Source organism: Phalaenopsis equestris, unplaced genomic scaffold (genome assembly GCF_001263595.1).
Source record: "Phalaenopsis equestris unplaced genomic scaffold, ASM126359v1 Scaffold000002, whole genome shotgun sequence".
Lineage (NCBI taxonomy): Eukaryota > Viridiplantae > Streptophyta > Magnoliopsida > Asparagales > Orchidaceae > Phalaenopsis > Phalaenopsis equestris.
Genome location: NW_018164444.1, coordinates 38,988,158 through 39,006,280, shown reverse-complemented (window position 1 = coordinate 39,006,280; position 18,123 = coordinate 38,988,158). Strand labels below are relative to the sequence as shown.

General features: G+C 33.3%; 1 protein-coding gene across 1 annotated transcript in view; it reads right to left on the bottom strand.

The window, feature by feature from the left end:
- Positions 1-683: 683 nt before the first annotated feature.
- LOC110026273 (uncharacterized protein At5g49945) overlaps positions 684-18,123 on the bottom strand; it is a 19,387-nt gene continuing 1,947 nt past the window's right edge. The window contains exons 2-3 of the mRNA XM_020727158.1: positions 1,332-1,535; positions 684-1,208 (exon numbers count right to left, since the gene is read on the bottom strand). Of these exons, the coding sequence (XP_020582817.1) occupies positions 978-1,208; positions 1,332-1,535 (435 nt within the window). The 3' untranslated portion in view covers positions 684-977. The remainder of the gene's footprint in view (positions 1,209-1,331; positions 1,536-18,123) is intronic.

Sequence of the window (18,123 nt, the reverse complement as noted above, 5' to 3'; positions counted from 1 at the left end):
CAAAGTTAGAAAACTCGTGATTGTGGCCACACATATGGAGCTCAGTCGGCTGAAATCCAGAGCACTGAACACTCAATAATCGTAAAACTGCAAGGAGAAAGTATCTCCCTAACAAAAACGAAATGCTCCATTCAAAGCCATCCATACGAAACTCCTCCAACTTACCGTAAAAAAGAAGATAAGTACTTACAGAGAAGGGGGCGGATCGCAGGGTATAAGAGAAGAGAAAAGTAATGAGAGAAATATCAAGCACGATGGATCGAATGTTGCGATCTCGTCTTTCTCAGATCGTGGAACCTAGGGCACGAGCTGGGATGGCGAAGGAAGAGTGGGTTAGTAAAGTAAAAAGGAGCATGAAACGCTGGCCTGCGGCACTGAGGGCGCCGGCTGAGATCATATATTAACCCAAAACGACGTTTTACAGGACGCAGCCAAGACGCGAAAAACAAATGCATTGTGTGTTTTCAAGACTTATGGCAAACATCTGGGGGTGTCACGTCAGACACTTGGCACATTAAAGAGTGCATCATGATCAATATAACATGACTGCAGCTAACATTGCTGCTTAGCGTGCAAAAATATTTGTATGAAATTTCGCACCAAATGCAGCATTTATCTGACTAGTGGAATGCTGATTTAAGTTCGACTTACCAGCATACAAATTTTGGAAATTGATTACAAAATAAGAAACAAGGCTAGCAGCTTATAAATAGTAGCAGCTTTATGTACACACCAAAAATAAGCTACAGTTACCCTAATTGAATTAAAAGAGACTGAATTTAAAACAGTAAGCTAGGAAAACAACACAATGAACAGAAACAACAGCTGCTATTTGGGAGATTAATGTCTCAGATTTCACTGTCCAGAAAGTATCAGAAGCATTCCTAAAAAGCTAACACCATATTAAAGCCTTCTCAGTGCAAGAGACCCAGCATTCAAATGATGTTTCAAGACGGAGCGAGTCGATTAGTGTGTTCCTAGTGGGATCGAAGCATCTTAACCTTAGGCATTAGCTTCTTCATTTGACGAGAGCGTTCTTTCTCTTCCTTCTTGCGAATGGCCTCAGCACTCAACTTTGCTTCAGCCTCTTCAACCAATTTTTTCTTCTCAGCCTTCTTTTTCTGCAGTGTTTCTTGCCTCTCACTTTGCATTTCTTTAAATGCCTCTTGCGCAGCTTTTGCTCTGGCAGCTTCGGTTTTTGCACGGGCCTACGACACGTTAAAGCAAACACATGAGCTCCCGGTTGAGTCAAGAATGAAAATCTTCATCAAACAATGTCTAGGAAATAAATTATGCTTTGAAAAATAAGGGAAGATTGAATATTTATAAACCTGTGAGCTTGGTTTGTAACGTCCAATTAAGTCAATGTAGTAAGGTACGAGGTTAACCAATCTTGTCATTTCAGCCATATTGTTGACGCCTGGAAGTGCAAATTTGAGGATTAGAAGCTTCTTCCGAGAGCCTGGGTGTTGATCGGAGAAGTGAAATGAAATGAATCCCTTCCCAACTTTGTCAAATGCTTTCTCACCCAGTACCTGTGACAACGAACCAAAGCCTACAATGCGTATCATGACCATCAAAATTGAAATATTCAAAAGCATTATGATTGCACATACCTAGGTTCAATTTAACGTTTGAAAAGATGAAAATAGAAAATATAAATCTTGGTGATTCTGTGAAACAGAAATATCAATTCCGCATCTCGGGAGTAAAACTATGTGCTACAGTATATATATATATATATACACATACATACATACATACATACATATATATATATCACTAAGTTCACAGAAGGAATACATCACACCCCTGATATGTGAAACTCAGAATGTATCTTTATCAGACAGCAGCCAAGCGTCTTAAATTGTATTGTTGCTATTCAGAGGTTTAACTTCTGTTATCATGGCATATTAACATTGAAAATTTCCAGAACTTCACAAATCAAAACTGAGGGAGAACTGCTTAATTGGTAGTTACCGTTCAAACAAGGATAGAATTGATCAGTTAGTTCGCATCTTCAAATCTCTTTCAGAAACACTGTTTATGAAATAAAACTAGAGAAAGGTATTGCCAAATTTGAGGGAGTATTCTAAGAAATATATATTTTAATCAAAATAAAGAGCTAAATAAAGCAAGATTTGTCTTGGAATGACTACTCCATAGATTCTAAAAAGCTAACAACTCGTTGATCAATTTATCAATAATCACAAACAGCCTTTAATGAACAAATCTATTAAAAAGCTCGATTAAGGACAACATAAAGCTCTTTAAGATGATAGATTAACAAGTAAAATGCACAAGTACATGGATTTTATAAATATAGATAAATGCATATTAAATGATTTTAAAATTTTTAAAAAATCAATATAAATAAATAAATACACAAGTTTAAAATAAGTTCATCAATTCTCCTGCAGCCCAGCTTTAATTCATGCAGCTCAATTCCGGCAATCCAATTATCCATTCTTGTAGTCCCCAACATTTACAACTAATTTCGTCCCAAATCATAGAAGAGAACTAGCGTTTCGCAAATTAAATTAAAAGACTGTGCTTCAAAGCTTAAATTTATAACTCTAGTCTATGGCCATGCTGATTTCATATATTTCATTTTAGAAGCTGGATAGATTTGTAGCCCACTAAGCATTCAACACAAAAAATTTATTAAAGTTTAGATGCCATGGCCATGCTGATGCAAAAAGTAAAGAAACAACCAAAGAAGAAAAAGACATTATGACTGAGATGAACATTGTTGAAAAAATAAATAAGCGAGTAAGATGGACTAAAGAAAAAAGCAAGACCAATGCCCCTTGCCGAATTGACTCATCAAATGCCCTTTATGGGAAAGACCGCTACCATGCTTATTTTACTTTCAACCGTTTCCTGTGAACTAGCTTTAGACTTTCTGCAGGTTTCAATCGCTTCCTGAATTATAGCTTAGACTTTCTGCTGCTTTCAACACTAAAACAATACATATAACAACTTACATTTAGAAAAAACTTGTCGTGTTATTGGATTTTGCTTGTTCTGAAGGTGAATTTATCCTTCAGAATGACACATTTTTTTTGTAAACAGCCAAGCCAATTATAAACCAAAGTTTTTCCGTTTAAACGTTATGAGTTTTAATTTCTTTATTTATTTTCTCTGCATGATTAAAATTTACTGAATTTTGAATATGAGAATCCAGCAAACCCGCTTTAATTGACAGTATGGAGCAAACAATGCATTTGAGGTGCAGAACTGTTCAAAATGTGAACACATTTACTTCTCTGGAAAATTGCACAACATGATGTAGTACCACCCTGACATTATACCTTCAAGGATCCTACGAAAGTTGAAATGGTTGGGCCTTCAAACTAATGAGCAAATACCAAGTTCGTGACTTCAGCATCAGAGGATAATATCAAACTCATGAGCATTATATAGTCAAACCATAGAAATAAAAAAGACAGTTGGGAGAAAAAACTCTTCCTTACACCACCAATCTTGAAGAATACTAGTTGTAGATTATTGTATCATTACACTACAAATAAAATTAAAGAACTAGGTATTGACGGGCTAGAAGTTTCGCCGTGACAATCTAAATATTTTAAAGAATCGACTCTAGGTTAACTAAGCTACATTATACACTCGGAAAATGGCAACTTATATTTTTGCTCCTATTGTCACTGGCTACATTAGATTTTAAGCATCTCATTCCTACACCATATCCAAGTCCCCATAAGAGAAAGGTAGTTTTTACATCTCAAAATTTATCAAACAAATTGATCTATTTAGATTTAACTTTAGATTTAGGTTTGTATTTAGGATTAGTCGATAAAAAAATATCGTTAATCAACGTTCCAAACTAAGACCTGATAGTATTAAACTAGAACTTAGCCTAAAGTATTTCTTACATTGCTTCTCTGTGGAATCGATAATTGGGACTCAATTAGAGCCTAAATTACTTGAACGATACGTATACTTGCGTAAAATCCGTAGTGTGTAAACTAAAAATCAAATTTTAAACTCTATAACATATCCATTTTACACACTAACCGCCTAAAGAAACTGGGTCGAGTTTTTGGCCAGGAAACTAAATAACTGTATAATTGCGGGTCGGGTCAAGTTTTTTGTGTCGTTGTCGGGGAGGCTGCATTAAGAACTTTATAAGAATTATAGTTAAACCCGGAAGACCTAGATTTAGAAATTGTAGCGTTATTATCTAGTTTGTTTATTTATTATGAGTTTATTTAAAAAAATTCAAAATACCAAAAATAATTTTGAGTGCTTAAAGTACTGGATATCTGTCCAATTAGTTAAGTTTTTAGAGTTGAATGCGTAGTTTGCGTACTGCAGACCATGAACTATACGATGCAAAACTAGAGAACACTGGGCATACAATCTGTTATTAAAAACCCTAAGAAGAAAAGTGGTGAGCAAGTGAAATATGTAAAACCTTGAGATTCGTCGCGTTGGCGACGTTAAACCAAACGCTTCATGGGAGGCAACCCATAGGCTATCCGTGTTAGCGTGTTTGTCATTTGTAATTGTTTGAGATGTGATGTATTTGTTTGTGTTGATTGATCAATTTGATTGATGTTAGTGGATGTTCGGATTGTTAGTGGATTAATTTGATTTTCGTGTGTTATGAGTGAGGTCATTCCTTAACTTCTCATTGCGACTTTATATTTATTTTTTGGTTGTTGTTAGATTAACGAGTACATTACGACTCAGTTCTAGACCAGGCTTGAGGATTAATTAGAGATATGATGAGTTTGGAAATAGAACAGGTCTATCTAAGTTTTGTTACTTCCTTTATCTGACCATGTTTTTTTCAATATGGTTCAATAAACCAGTTGAAAAATAACCCGAGGATCATCTTATACTACCCTTATAACTGTTACAGGAGCATACTTCAAGGGATAATGTGATGTTTCAGGTCGGTGCTCGCGAGCCAGCATAACAGGAATAATCGTGTCTATGGGGTTAGACCCTATAAAAGCATTTAAAAGAACTCAATTGATCAGTGAAGTGATTCCATTAGAATTAGAAGGAAAGGTGTGATGAGATGTTGGAGGAATTGATCTCATTTATGTATTGATGTTTGTGTATGTGTTACAATACTATAGATGACTTCAGGAACATCAAAATATATATTTTTATGCTAATACATATTGTGTTAGTTAGACTTTTCCTTAGTTTAATTTCATTCAGTATGTTTTAATTTAGATTTACTTTTAATTGCACATTATTCTATTTTGATGAATACTTATAGATGTTTCAAATAAATATTTGTGGTAGATATAATTTTTAAACTATTTTTCTTCCTGTTTATATTATTTGTACTGAATGCTATACATGTTAAAAATGAAGTTTGAGGGGGGAGAAAATATTTTAAAACTTAACTTTATTTTTTCTCAATAGCATGTATTAATTTGATATCACTTTTAAAATGACTTGTGGTATGTAGTGTTATATTTAGGTTATTATAATTTTGATTTTAGGATTAGTTAGGATCCTATGTGAAGAAAATTATTCTAGAGTTAAGATATTTTGTATGAAACATTAGGAAAATGATTTTACTCATTATGGTATAAAGGAGTTGAATATTTGAAAAGCAATGATTCTTAAATTTACACTTTATGAGAATTGAGCCTTTATTCAAACCTTTTTTAAACTAATGCTTACACTTTTAAAAAGTGATGGAAAGTTTTGAGTTTTTAACTTTAAGAAGAGGAAAGTGAAATTTAAAATTATTAAAAGTCTATCGAGGTATAGTAATCCTCGCATGAAAATAGAGATTATTAAATAAAAAGATCCGAAAAGAAAAAAACAGAGAAAAAAGAAAAGTAAAAAGAAATGAAAAGTGAAGAGAAGCTTGATGAGAAACTTAATTAGAAATTGATTTCACTTGAATCTTTTTAAAGAAGAAGACTTAGAAACAAAACAAAGCTTATTCTTATTTCAAAAAAAAATATTGGTCAAAATGGTATAGATAGGGTACTTAAATTCTGCTTTATACTTTATAAAAATATCTAGTTTAACAAATTTCAATAACTTTTGAAGTGAATAGAAAATGAGAATTCTTAAATTGAATATGAGATATTCTTGCACTCTAGTCCTAGGTTGATTTGCTAGAATTTCTCCAAAGTTACCCTAAAATATTTCTGAGACAAAATATAGGAAACTCTACTGAAACTCACTTCCTCAAATCAACAAATTTGGTTTTTAAAGTTATAGTGTTACTTGAGGATAAATAACGTTTAAGTTTGGAGGATTTTAATGTCTTTTTTTATGCTTATATTCCTTTACTTTTATCAAATGTTTTTGAATGAGATTGTATTTTAAAGAAATGTTATTTTCATGTTTATCTTACAGGTATAACACTTGGAGCGGATTATGGCTAAAATGGAGAAAATGGGAGGCAAACGAGAGCAAATGCGGGTGCTGCTAACAGGGTGGCGCCTAGGCGCTAGTTTTCGCCCAAAAAACAGAGAAGATGGCGCCGACGCCGAGGCGCCAGAACTGTCTAAGGGCGGTTTCTGCAAGTCCTTGAGAATTATTTGACAAATCTGGATGGTTGGAAAGGCACTTTTCGACATTTCTAACTCCTGAAATTCTCCGGGAAGGCCGAAAAGTCGTAAATAGAAGTGGGAAATATAGATTTTTACCTTTTCTAGAGAGATTGGAGAAGGGATTTTGAGAGATATATATAAGAGATGGTATTAGCATTGCATGAATAAGCAATAAACTTTGTTAGAGCGATTTTCATCTTTTTTTAGAGGAAAAAAGCTAAGTATTGTGTTCTTCAGGTATTTAGTACTTGTTGTAAACATATATTTAGTGTATTTGTTTTGATTCAATGAAGGTTTTTGTGGTTTCAAACAAGCTTTGTGAGTAGAAATTCCTGCACTTTTCTCTTGTGATTGTTAGGTAAAACTTGTAGAATGTTGAATGCTATGGAATTCATTTTTCTTATTTTAATGTGTGGTTCTTACTTCATGCTTCATTTACATATCGATCTAGCCATTTGGTATGTTAAAATGTGTTGTAAACTCATCGATCCGAGAGTGTTATGACTTTAACTAGGAGGAATCACATTGAACTTATGGGTGAAGGAAAAATAGGCCAAAGATTAAATGCAATGTTACGGAGATATTCATTAATTGGGTATAAATTGGTGTTTCTAGGGTGACAGACTAGATTACTACCAATTTGATCTAGGGCTCCGTACCTTAAATCTAAGATTGAGCCAACTAGAGGGCTATTAGGAGAAGGAGACTCTAGGATGACAGGCTAGAAGTTTCGCCGTGACAATCTAGTTATTTTAAGGAATCGAACCTAGGTTAACTAAGCTATGTTATACACTCGAAAGAGGATAAGTTAGATTTTTGCTCCTATTGTCACTAGCTATATTAGATTTTAAGCATCTCATTCATGCACATTATCTAAGCTCCCACAACAGAAAGATAGTTTTTACATCTCAAAATTTATCATACTAATTGATTTATTTAGGTTTAAATTTAGATTTATGCTTGTATTTAGGAGTAGTCGATAGAAAAACACTCCTAATCAATATTCCAAACTAAGACCTAATAGTAGTAGACTAGAACTTGGCCTAAGGGATTTCTTACCTTACTTCTTTGTGAGATATATAATTAGGACTCCATTAAAGCTCTATATTACTTGAACGATACGTATACTGGCGTAGAACCCCTAGTATGTAAATTATAAATCAAATTTTAAACTCTCTAACATATTCATTTTGCACACTAGTCGACTACAGAAATTGGGTCAAGTTTTTGGTCAGGAAACTAAAGGTCCGTTTGGGGCATCTTATTTGGTGCGATGCCGTTTTGAAAACGCACCTAGCCTGTTTGGGTAAACTGCGTTTTGACAGCTTGTGTTTTGAAAATGCAGAAAACAGCGTTTTCACACTGCACCTATCTAAGTGCGGTGGCAGCTTTTTGGCAGCGACCTGGCCTTTCCAAAAAAATAAAAATTTGTAACAGCCACCACACCTAGCTTATCAACAGATTATTTTTAATCAGTTTATCAGCAGATTATTCAATAAGCTGTAGCTGCCCTAAACAGACCCTAAGTAGCTGCGTGATTGCGGGTTAGGTCAGCGGCAAGAACAGTTGGTGAAGATTTTATGGGCTTAAAGAACCACATATAGAACCACACCTGAATTCACCCTATTTGCCTTAGTTTATGGGCCCGATGACGTATCCCCTCTATAAGAACAATTTACCTGTCTAAAAAATCATTAACAAGGAATGGACGAGACATGCTTGTTAGCCCAGCAAAAACTCAAACTTTATTGATCACAAATGATTCAAGCTCATGATAAGCTAGTTCGACCTAAATTTTTTTAGATAGGAGAATTGGTCTCAATCCTCAAAAAGCTAATTTAGCCAATCGAAAAATAAGTAGCAAGTTTGAACCAATGTGAGGATGTTCATTTAGGGAAAGTATATCAAGGAAGTTCCTATCAATTGATAGACTGTAAGGGTGAATGTTGGATGCTTCCCATTAATGAGCATTGCCTCAAGAAATATTATATGTAATATTTTCTCATGACATTCCATTTAATGAAATTTGCCTTCAGAGCCCTAATAGGAGCATAACAATCATTAAACCTCTGAATCTTTAAGGAAAATCAAGATTTTTCAATATTTTGAATTGAAGATCCAACTCGAACAAAAAAGAACTCATTCAAACTTCAAAATCTCAAATCTCAGCACATTTTTAACCAAATTAAAAATATTCAAAATCTAATTACTGAATTTTATGACTCAACCTTTGATGATTAAATCCATTTAACTATTTTCAAACTACAATTTTAATTAAAGTTTAAATTAAAAATTAAAAATTGAGCTTTGAAAGATGTTTAACTTTTTATTCTTGCAAGTAAATGTCATCAGACAAACTCATTTTTACTTTCAAAAATAGTATCCATTTAGCATTTGAGCAAAATTATCTGACAAATAAACATGTTCAACATGGGCTTTGAAGACTTAGATATCCTTTGTAGCAACCTAGCTCTAACGATACCCGAGCCAGAAGTGCATAAAGGAAAAAATCATTAATCGAGTTCTCCGTGAAAGAATCAACAACCAAATATTTACTCAAAAGAAAACAAGAAGGATTTGTTATCTCTCTATTTTGTGATGATCCATTAGAGCACCAGCTGAGCCACGACTCAAGTTTTTGATTACCAAACCCAACTCATCTAAAACACAACTAAGGAATAAAACAGAGCATGTACCAGTGGTAGATGAATATTTACCTATGAAGCCATCGTGGGTGGTTAGAGATAGCTGGTTTATATATACTCTACCCTAATTCCCCATCGAGCCATCATCAAAGAAGCTAGAACAACCACTATATACACACCCTCAAACTAAGCCAGTTGATCAATTAGCGAAGCATCAACAAATAAACAGGTAAAAATTTGGCATTGCGTGCAACTAAAAGGAAAGCTCGTAAACGTACTAGAGGTTTTAGAACTCTACACTAAAACCTTTAGTAAGGTGAAACAACAGAAAATCATTTTGTCTTTGTATACAATAACAACAACAACTACTACAAAGCCTTAATCCAACTATGTGAGGTCATTTACATGAATCTTTTTTTCTTTTTCTCCATTGCGTCCTATTTAGTGTCATATCTTCATTTAGTTCTAATAAATTATGACCATTTTGTCTTTGTATAAGTTACAAAAAAAACAACGTTAGGGTTTGCTTAGGAGGCGCACTTATTCAGAACCAAAGAGATCGATGAGGGTTAAGGGCAGAGCCACTTCACAATTTAGGTGTTGTTACAACTATACACGAGATAGTGAAGGTCAGCCACTTGGGATCATCTAGGGTGAAAAAGTTGATAACCCCCCTCGTAATTTAGATATAAGATTAAAAGGCCCGTCTGGTGGCATAACCAAATTCTTTTGTGCATAACCAACAATTATATAGTGTCTGGTGGCATAACCAAATTCTTTGGTGCATAACCAACAATTATATAGCTAATATCTACGAAGAGGGTGGTTGTATCCCATCGTATATTGATCACCGTGACTTTGAGTGGCCCTTTTGCATAGTCTTTTTCACGAGTTAATGTAACATTGTTTTCTTCGTGGAGATTAAAATAGTCTGCCTTAAAGATTTTATTGGGACTTATTTTATTCCTCTACCTCCAGGATTAGTCTTAGTTATTAACAAGAATGGAGCTGATGTAGCCAAGCATGGTGTATCAGCTATTCCTCAGAAGAGGATTTTGATCACATTACAAAAAATACGGGACACCAGATTACCTTATAGCTGCAGTCCAAATCCAGGCTTGCAAAATAATCTCGCAAAACTGTTGTCCAACATTAATATTCACATGCTTGGTTGTTGTTTGTTATTTATAGGAGTCTGCTGAATATATTAGTTTACTATGGATGCTTTTTTGTTATAAAAAAGTTAGGACATTTATGTTTTTAGTTAAGGAGCAATATTATTAGTAACTAAATGCAATGATGTTAAATGAGACTTGTTTTTCAACATGATGGCGTTTAGATGACTCGAATATAACTTTAAATTTTGAATTGTTATTAAGTTTAAAACTTACATAAAACTAAAGCTGAAATATTTTAAGCAAATGACATTAAAAATATTTTGAACAAAGCTTAAAATGAAAAAAATCCAATCTTCTTCGGTTCTGCCATAACTTCCCTACGGGTTACCTTTTCCTTTGATTAGGTCTCAACTTAAATGTGAGTTCATATGTTTTCTATCCTGGTTTAATCACTATGTACACCTTTTGGATAGATGTGAGTCTCTATGCTTTCCAACCTAATGTGTTCAGGTAAATTAAATCAAATTTTCTTCTGGCCTGGCATAGCTTCCCTACGGGTTGCCTTATTTCTTCAATTCCCTCTCAAGTTAGATGTGAGTCCTTGTGTTTTACATCCTGATTTAATCACCTTATTCACCTCTTTGGTTCGATGTGAGTCTATGTGTTTTCCATCCTAATATGTTTCGGTAAATCAAATCAAATGTTCTTCGATTTAGCGTAATTTTCCTACTGTTTATCTTTCCCTTCGATTAGCTCACAAGTAAAATGTAAGTCTCTATACTTTCTATCCTGATTTAATCATGTTCACCTCTTTAGTTGGATGTGAGTATCTGCGCTTTCCATCCTAATCTGTTCAGGTGGATCAAATAAATTTTCTTAGCATAAGTTCCAATATGTCGCATTTCTCTTCGATTAGCTCTTAGGTTAGATGTGAGTTCATGTGTTTTTCATCTTGATCTAATCACCATGTTCACCACTTTGGTTGGATATGAGTCTCTATTTTTACATCTTAATGTGTTCAGGTTAACAAAATCAAATTTTCTTTTGGTCTAGCGCAATTTCTCTATGGGTTGTCTTTCCCTTTGATTAATTTCCAAGTTAGATGTGAGTCTTCGTATTTTCTATCTTGATCTATTCGTCTTGTTCACCTCTTTTGTTGAATGTAAGTCAATGTGATTTCCAATCTCATGTGTTCAAATCAATTAAATTAAATCTTCTTTGGGTCTTGCCTAACTTCTCTATGGGTTAACTTTGTCTTCAATTAGTTCTCAAATTAGATGTGTCCTTGTATTTTTTATACTAATTTAATCATGATGTTCGCCTCTTTGGCTAGATGTGAGTCATTGTGTTTTCAATTTTAATGTGTATAAAATCAGATCAATTTTTTTAAGTCTAACGTAACTTCCTTATTAGTTGTATTTCCCTTCAATTAGCTCTCAGGTTATATGCAAAATCTTGTGCTTTCAATCATGATCTAATCACCATGTTCATATCTTTGGTCGGTTATGAGTCCCTGTGTTTTTTATTATAATGTATTCAGGTCAATCAAATCAAATCTTCTTTGGGTTTGGCATAACTTCACCATCAGTTATCTTTCCATTCGATTAAATCTCATATTAGATGTTAGTCTCTATGTTTCTATCATAATCTAATTACTCTATTCGCCACTTTAGTTGGAGGTCTCTGTCTTTTCCATTCTAATGTCAAGTATATCAGAAACCAGAAAAGTTTTTCACAATATCGTCCTAAAATTGCTCTAGTTGCATTTATATGTCGTGTAAGTTCCCCGGCGGTTTCCTTCCCTAGTAGTCATAAATTAAACTATTTTAGACAACATTTGCCTAAATTCCCAGCATGAGCCTCTAGTGGATCCTATTAATAGGAAACTCTAAAGTTCTCAAATCTTGAACACCAATCTTCAATCACTCACCTAACACAATCATAATTTCAATAGACATTCCAAAATTCAAATTCAAATCTTGTGTAGCCACACTCATTATCCTGAGCTTAGTTGGTCACCTCGGTCAACGTCAATATGTGTGCAATACTTTGAATAATTCATCACACCATATTTGAATCTATTTGTTGACCTCACTTTTGATAAACTTCCTCTTGGCCAAAACTTTCACCCATCATTCCATGGGTGGGTGTTCCATGCACAGCAAGATTTCAGGAATTTAGAGGAGCTCAATAGTAATTGAAACTCAAAAAAAAAATTGAGTGGCGTAGCTACAAAACTCTCTATTGTATGTACGCAGCTCCCGGCATAGTTAGGCTCGTAGTGACGTAACTACGCTCTCCCCCACTTTTTTCTCTTATTTGCTCGAATTTTCATAGCCCTCTAATCTAAATCCTAGGTTTCATCATCCTTCCTCTTTTCCTTGACCAAAATTTCCCCCCTCTTCCTCCCTCTCAATTAAAAAATATTTAATATTTCCCTCTTCTCATGTGTAACTTCCACAACTACTCCCTCCACCCTTCTATCTCTATATCTCATTCCACTCCCCTCATCATGCTCAATGTTCTTCTTTTGTCGAATCTTTCCCCACTCTTTTCCTTCCCTTCTCACCACCAAAATCAATAAGCTTCCACTAATTCTTCTTAGGATTTCACTCAAGCAAGCAAGGTATACACTACTCCTCCCTAATTCATTTAATTTAACAAGTATGAGTTTCTTTACAAGCATTGGTTCAAAGTTCTTCTCTTTGAAAATGTGAAGTGAATCCCCACATCATTTTCTCTCCAAACCAAGTCTTCTCTATACCCTTTTCTCTTCTTTTCTCTTCGTCGAAAAGCACACCATACACTCACTCTTTTCTCTTCTTCTCCATTGGCCGAAAACCACACCGCAAATCCATCCCCTCCTCTTCTTCTCTCTTGGCAGAAAACCACACCATACACATTCATTCTTCCTCTTCTTTTCTCTTAGTCGAAAACCACACCGCACATCCATCATTTCTCTTCTTATATCTTGGCCGAGAACCATACCACACATCCATCCCCTCCTCTTCTTCTCTCTTGGCCAAAAAATAACACCATACACATCCATCATTTCTCTTCTTTTCTCATGGGCAAAAAACATACCACACATCCATCCTTCCACTTCTTTTCTCTTGGCCGAAAAAATCACACGACCCTTGCACGTCTTCCTCTTCTTTTATTTTGGTCAAAAACATGACCATCACTACCCTTCTCTTCTCTTCTTCTCTACTTGGTCAAACTACCACACTACGCATTTCCTTTAACCCCATATTGAGAGCCACTCTCCACCTCTTTCTCCTTTTCAAACCCAAAATTGAAAACCCTTCTCCTTCCCTACTCTCTTCTCCATTTTTCTCTGGGTAGAAACCTCAATCTCTCCTCTTCTTACTCTAATGTTGGCCCGAAATTTGCATGCATCATTCCTTGGGAGATCGTTTCAAGCTCCATGCTCTTCCTTGGTCGAAATTTTTCCCACTCCTCTCCTTCCACTCTCTCCGTCAAAATGAAGGGGCTTCCTATAATTCTTCTTGGGATTCCATTCAAGAAAGCAAGGTATAAACAACTCCTCTCTTCTTCATTTAATTAATCAAGTATGAGTTTCTCTACAAGCATGGATCTAAAGTTCATCTCTTGAAAATGAGATGCGAATCCCCTCTTCACTTTCTTTTTCTCGCCAAAACAATCCCTCTCACTAACCCTTTCTCTTCTTCTCTCTTGGCCAAATACATAACCATCACTACCCTTCTCTTCTTTGCTTTTTCACTTGGTCAAACCACCACACCACTTTTCTTTTAACCCCAAATAGAGACCCACTCTCCTCGTGCTCCTCTTCTTCAAAACCAACACTAAGAACCCTCTCCTTCCCCATTCACTTCTCCCTTTTCTCTTGACTGAAACATCACTCCCTCCACTTCTCCCTCTTTCCTTGGCTGAAGTTTGCATGCATCGTTCCTTGAGAGATCTCTTTAAGCAGGGTATAATTTCTAACTAAAGTTGTTTCAATTTGGATTACTTAGTTCATCAAATTAAAAGTAATTTCATATGTATACCACTTAATCCTTACGCTAATAATTATGTGGTTCTCTTAATCCTCGTGTATATGTTTATGTGGTTAACATAATCCTCATGCTAATATTTATGTGGTTCACTTAATCCTCATGTCTATCATTATCCTCATGTCTATCATTATGTGATTAACTTAATGTTTATATGATTCACTAAATCCTCATGCCTATAATCATGTGGTTCACTTAATTATCATGTCTAAGTTTATGTGATTCACTTAATGTTTATGTGGTTCACTAAATCCTTATGCTCATGTTTATGTGGTTCACTTATGCGGTTCACTTAATGTTTATTTGGTTCATTTTATCTTCATGCTAGTGTGGTTTACACCCTACTATCATGTATAGTATCCAAAATTTTGGAGCACATTTGAATTTTAAATTATTTTTAGGATAATTAATATAAATTCAAATGCACTAAAAAATCACTTAAAAGTTCAAAATAAATTTGGCATGAAAATTATATAAATTTAAAATGTTTAAAACCTTTTAGTAAAGAAAATTTAATCAAATCATTAAAGAAGTTAGTTAAGCTTAAGGGTATTCAAATTTTAAGAATACTTTTCAAATTAAAAATTCTTCAAATTAAGCAGCTTTTAAATCCTTTTCCAACTTGTAATTTTCAAAGCACTTTAGAAGCAATTTTCAAATTATTTTAAAATTAGAATAATCATTTAAGCTTCCAAACTTTCAAATCATATGAAATTGTATTTCCAAGTCACTTGAATTTATAATCTTCATGCACTTCGCAAATCACATAAGCTTACTATTTGTCATAAAAAATTACATGAAAACCATACAATGCTTATATGATTAGCATATGAGGCAAGTTTATATTTTGAACAAGCATTTTATGTGTTTAACACAAACATACAAACTTAAATATTCATGAACATTTCATGTAAATTCTCATATATTTGGATGTTTAACATTTAATATATATTATTTAGATGTATAATATTTATAATTCAATATTAAATAATTAATATCCTCATGTGATATTTTTATATATATACATGTATGTAAAATTTAAAAGCCTAAATCTTGAATGATATTACTTTGGTATGATAAGTAAATTATTTTTACGTGAAGATTAAATTTGTTTTATAAATGATAATCTTAACATGTAATATTAAAAACTAAGTATGTAAATGAATAAAATATAAAGTGTTAAACATAGGAATATAGAAAAATTAAATGGCATATATGTGAAATCTTTTTATGACAAGTAAATTTTAATAGTAAAGGTCAACTTAAAATAGTAAATCAACACTAGAAGTCAGATCAAAGAATAAAACTTGATGAAAAACATTAACTTAGATTAGAAAACAAATAGACATAGGAGAACCTAGAGCACTTGATTTTCTAATTGATCGATAAACTAAAAGATTTAACCACTAAGAAAATTTAAAATTCATTAATTTAAACAATTGAAATCAAAACATATGTAGATCAACTATATAATATAGGCTAACCAAATTAGAAATAAAATCTAGAATCACACATACCCCTAAAATAATCTAGTCTAGAAACCTATGTTTAATTATTAAGTACTCCTAATTAATGTTAAGGACTTGGACATATAAAATCCCAACTGTATAACTCTCTTTAAATATGTAGGTGGTCTAGGAGGAAGAAACCTACAATTACTAAAGAAGATCACTCAAATCACCTAATAGTTAAAAAGGTCTACATTTGTCATCGCTAACTCTTAATTTCTCGTTAGTTAATAGTGTTAATGCAATCAAGAAGCCGAGACTATGGAAAACTGTGGCTATCTTGATTGGGGATGTCCTATCCAAATTAAGGTTATTCCACTTATGTAGGCTCCTTATAAGGTCAAGATTTACCTTAAGGTTATGCTCTCAACTTTCATCTTGAAATCTTTTCAACATTGTCAACTCAAAACTTTCAAACTCAAAAGCCCACAAATCTTTTTTAAGTCTAACTTTCAAAATCAAAACATTAAAACTCAAAACTCCCAAATCATTTAAACCAAACTTTCCAAATCAAGCCTTTTTAAATCAAAATTTTCAAATCAAATATGAATCAAATATATTCTAAATCCCTTTTGATTCCATCTCAATTCATCAAACTGAACTCATTCAATGATTTTCTAAATTTATTCTCTAGGATATACCTCCTTACTAAAGTTAGTTAATCCCATTCATGAGCCTTTTCACGACATAGTGTCAGTGGAGTGTAATTCCCAACATTTTAATTCCAAGAGCAAGTCATTCAAATCTTGATTTTATCCATTGAAAATTCCAAACATCAATCTTGAATATTTAATCTTGATATCCCAAATGATATAAGTCAATACATTGAACAGAATTTTCTTAAAAGTTCACAACTCTTGAGATGCAATTAACTGTAAAAGTTCTTCCCTATAGGAACACCACCCCATAATAAAATAAACTCTATATTACACACATAAAGTAGAGAAAAAAATTTTCGTTAATGCAGGCCAAAATTTTAAAAAATCTCATCAACTAAATGATTTGATCCATTTCAAGATATTATTTCTATATCTCATAACCGTGTATTATTCTTCAAATGTCGTATTCAATAATGTAAATAAAAAACTTTCCAATATTGTGCGAGACAAGAAAAAAAATTTAAAAAAATACCTACAATATAAAATTATTTATTAGTATAGTAATTACATATGAGTTCAATTAATTCTTATTCATTGATGTGCTTATTTATTAGTTCACTTAAAGTAATTGTTTGATAAATTTTGGCAAACCATCAAAGAAAATTCCAAATAAGCTAAGTATGAACATAAATGTGGATGTTTAGCTCGAACTAAAGTAAATATTGAACATCTAGTAGTATGACAAAGCAAAATACAATTAATATTACACTTTTTTTGGCTCGACGACTCGGCTCAAATATAGTCACAACAAAGACAAAAGAACTCATTTTTATCAAGAATATCGAATATACCTAAAAGCTAAGCTAATCAGTATCCTATCCAAACAAGCCGAACCACTTCAACCATTGGCAAAAAGAAAATACATGGAAATTTAATAACAACAACAAGCCTTTATCTCACAAAGTGGGGTAGGATGCATGAATCTTTTTTCTTCATTCTTTCCTATTGAGTGTCATATTTTCATTTAATTCTAATATATTAAGATTATTTTTTATACAATATGCCCAAAAGTTTTTTGAGCTCAACCTCTCTTTCTTAACATAAGTCGAATCCAAATTATCGACTCTCTTAATCGGATCATTAGATGGTCAACGCTGACCAAGCCATCTAAAATGATTCTCTTTAATCTTGTTTGGCACTGGTGCTACACCGACCCTTTCACGGATAGATTTGTTTTGCATTTTGTCCACCTAAGCATTATCATCCCAACAACACTTAACTTTGTTTTATGATTCTCTTTTAACGACAAACATTTTGGCTTATAAAACATTGTAGGTCTCACCACCATCTTATAAAATTTTCCATTAAGTCTAGGCGGTACTTTTCTATCACACAATAGGCCTAATGCATTCCTCCACTTCAACCAACCAGCCTAAATTCTAGTAATAATATCCTCATCTATATCACATCACTTTAAACATGAGATTTGAGATATCTAAAGCGTTCATATCTTTTAATGATTTGATCACCCATAGTTACAACTCTGTCACTAAAGCAACTACTACTAAAATTACATTTTATGTATTAATTTTTAGATCTACTAAAACGAAGGCCTTTAGACTCCAATGTAAACCCCCATAATTCAACTTTTTCTTGAAC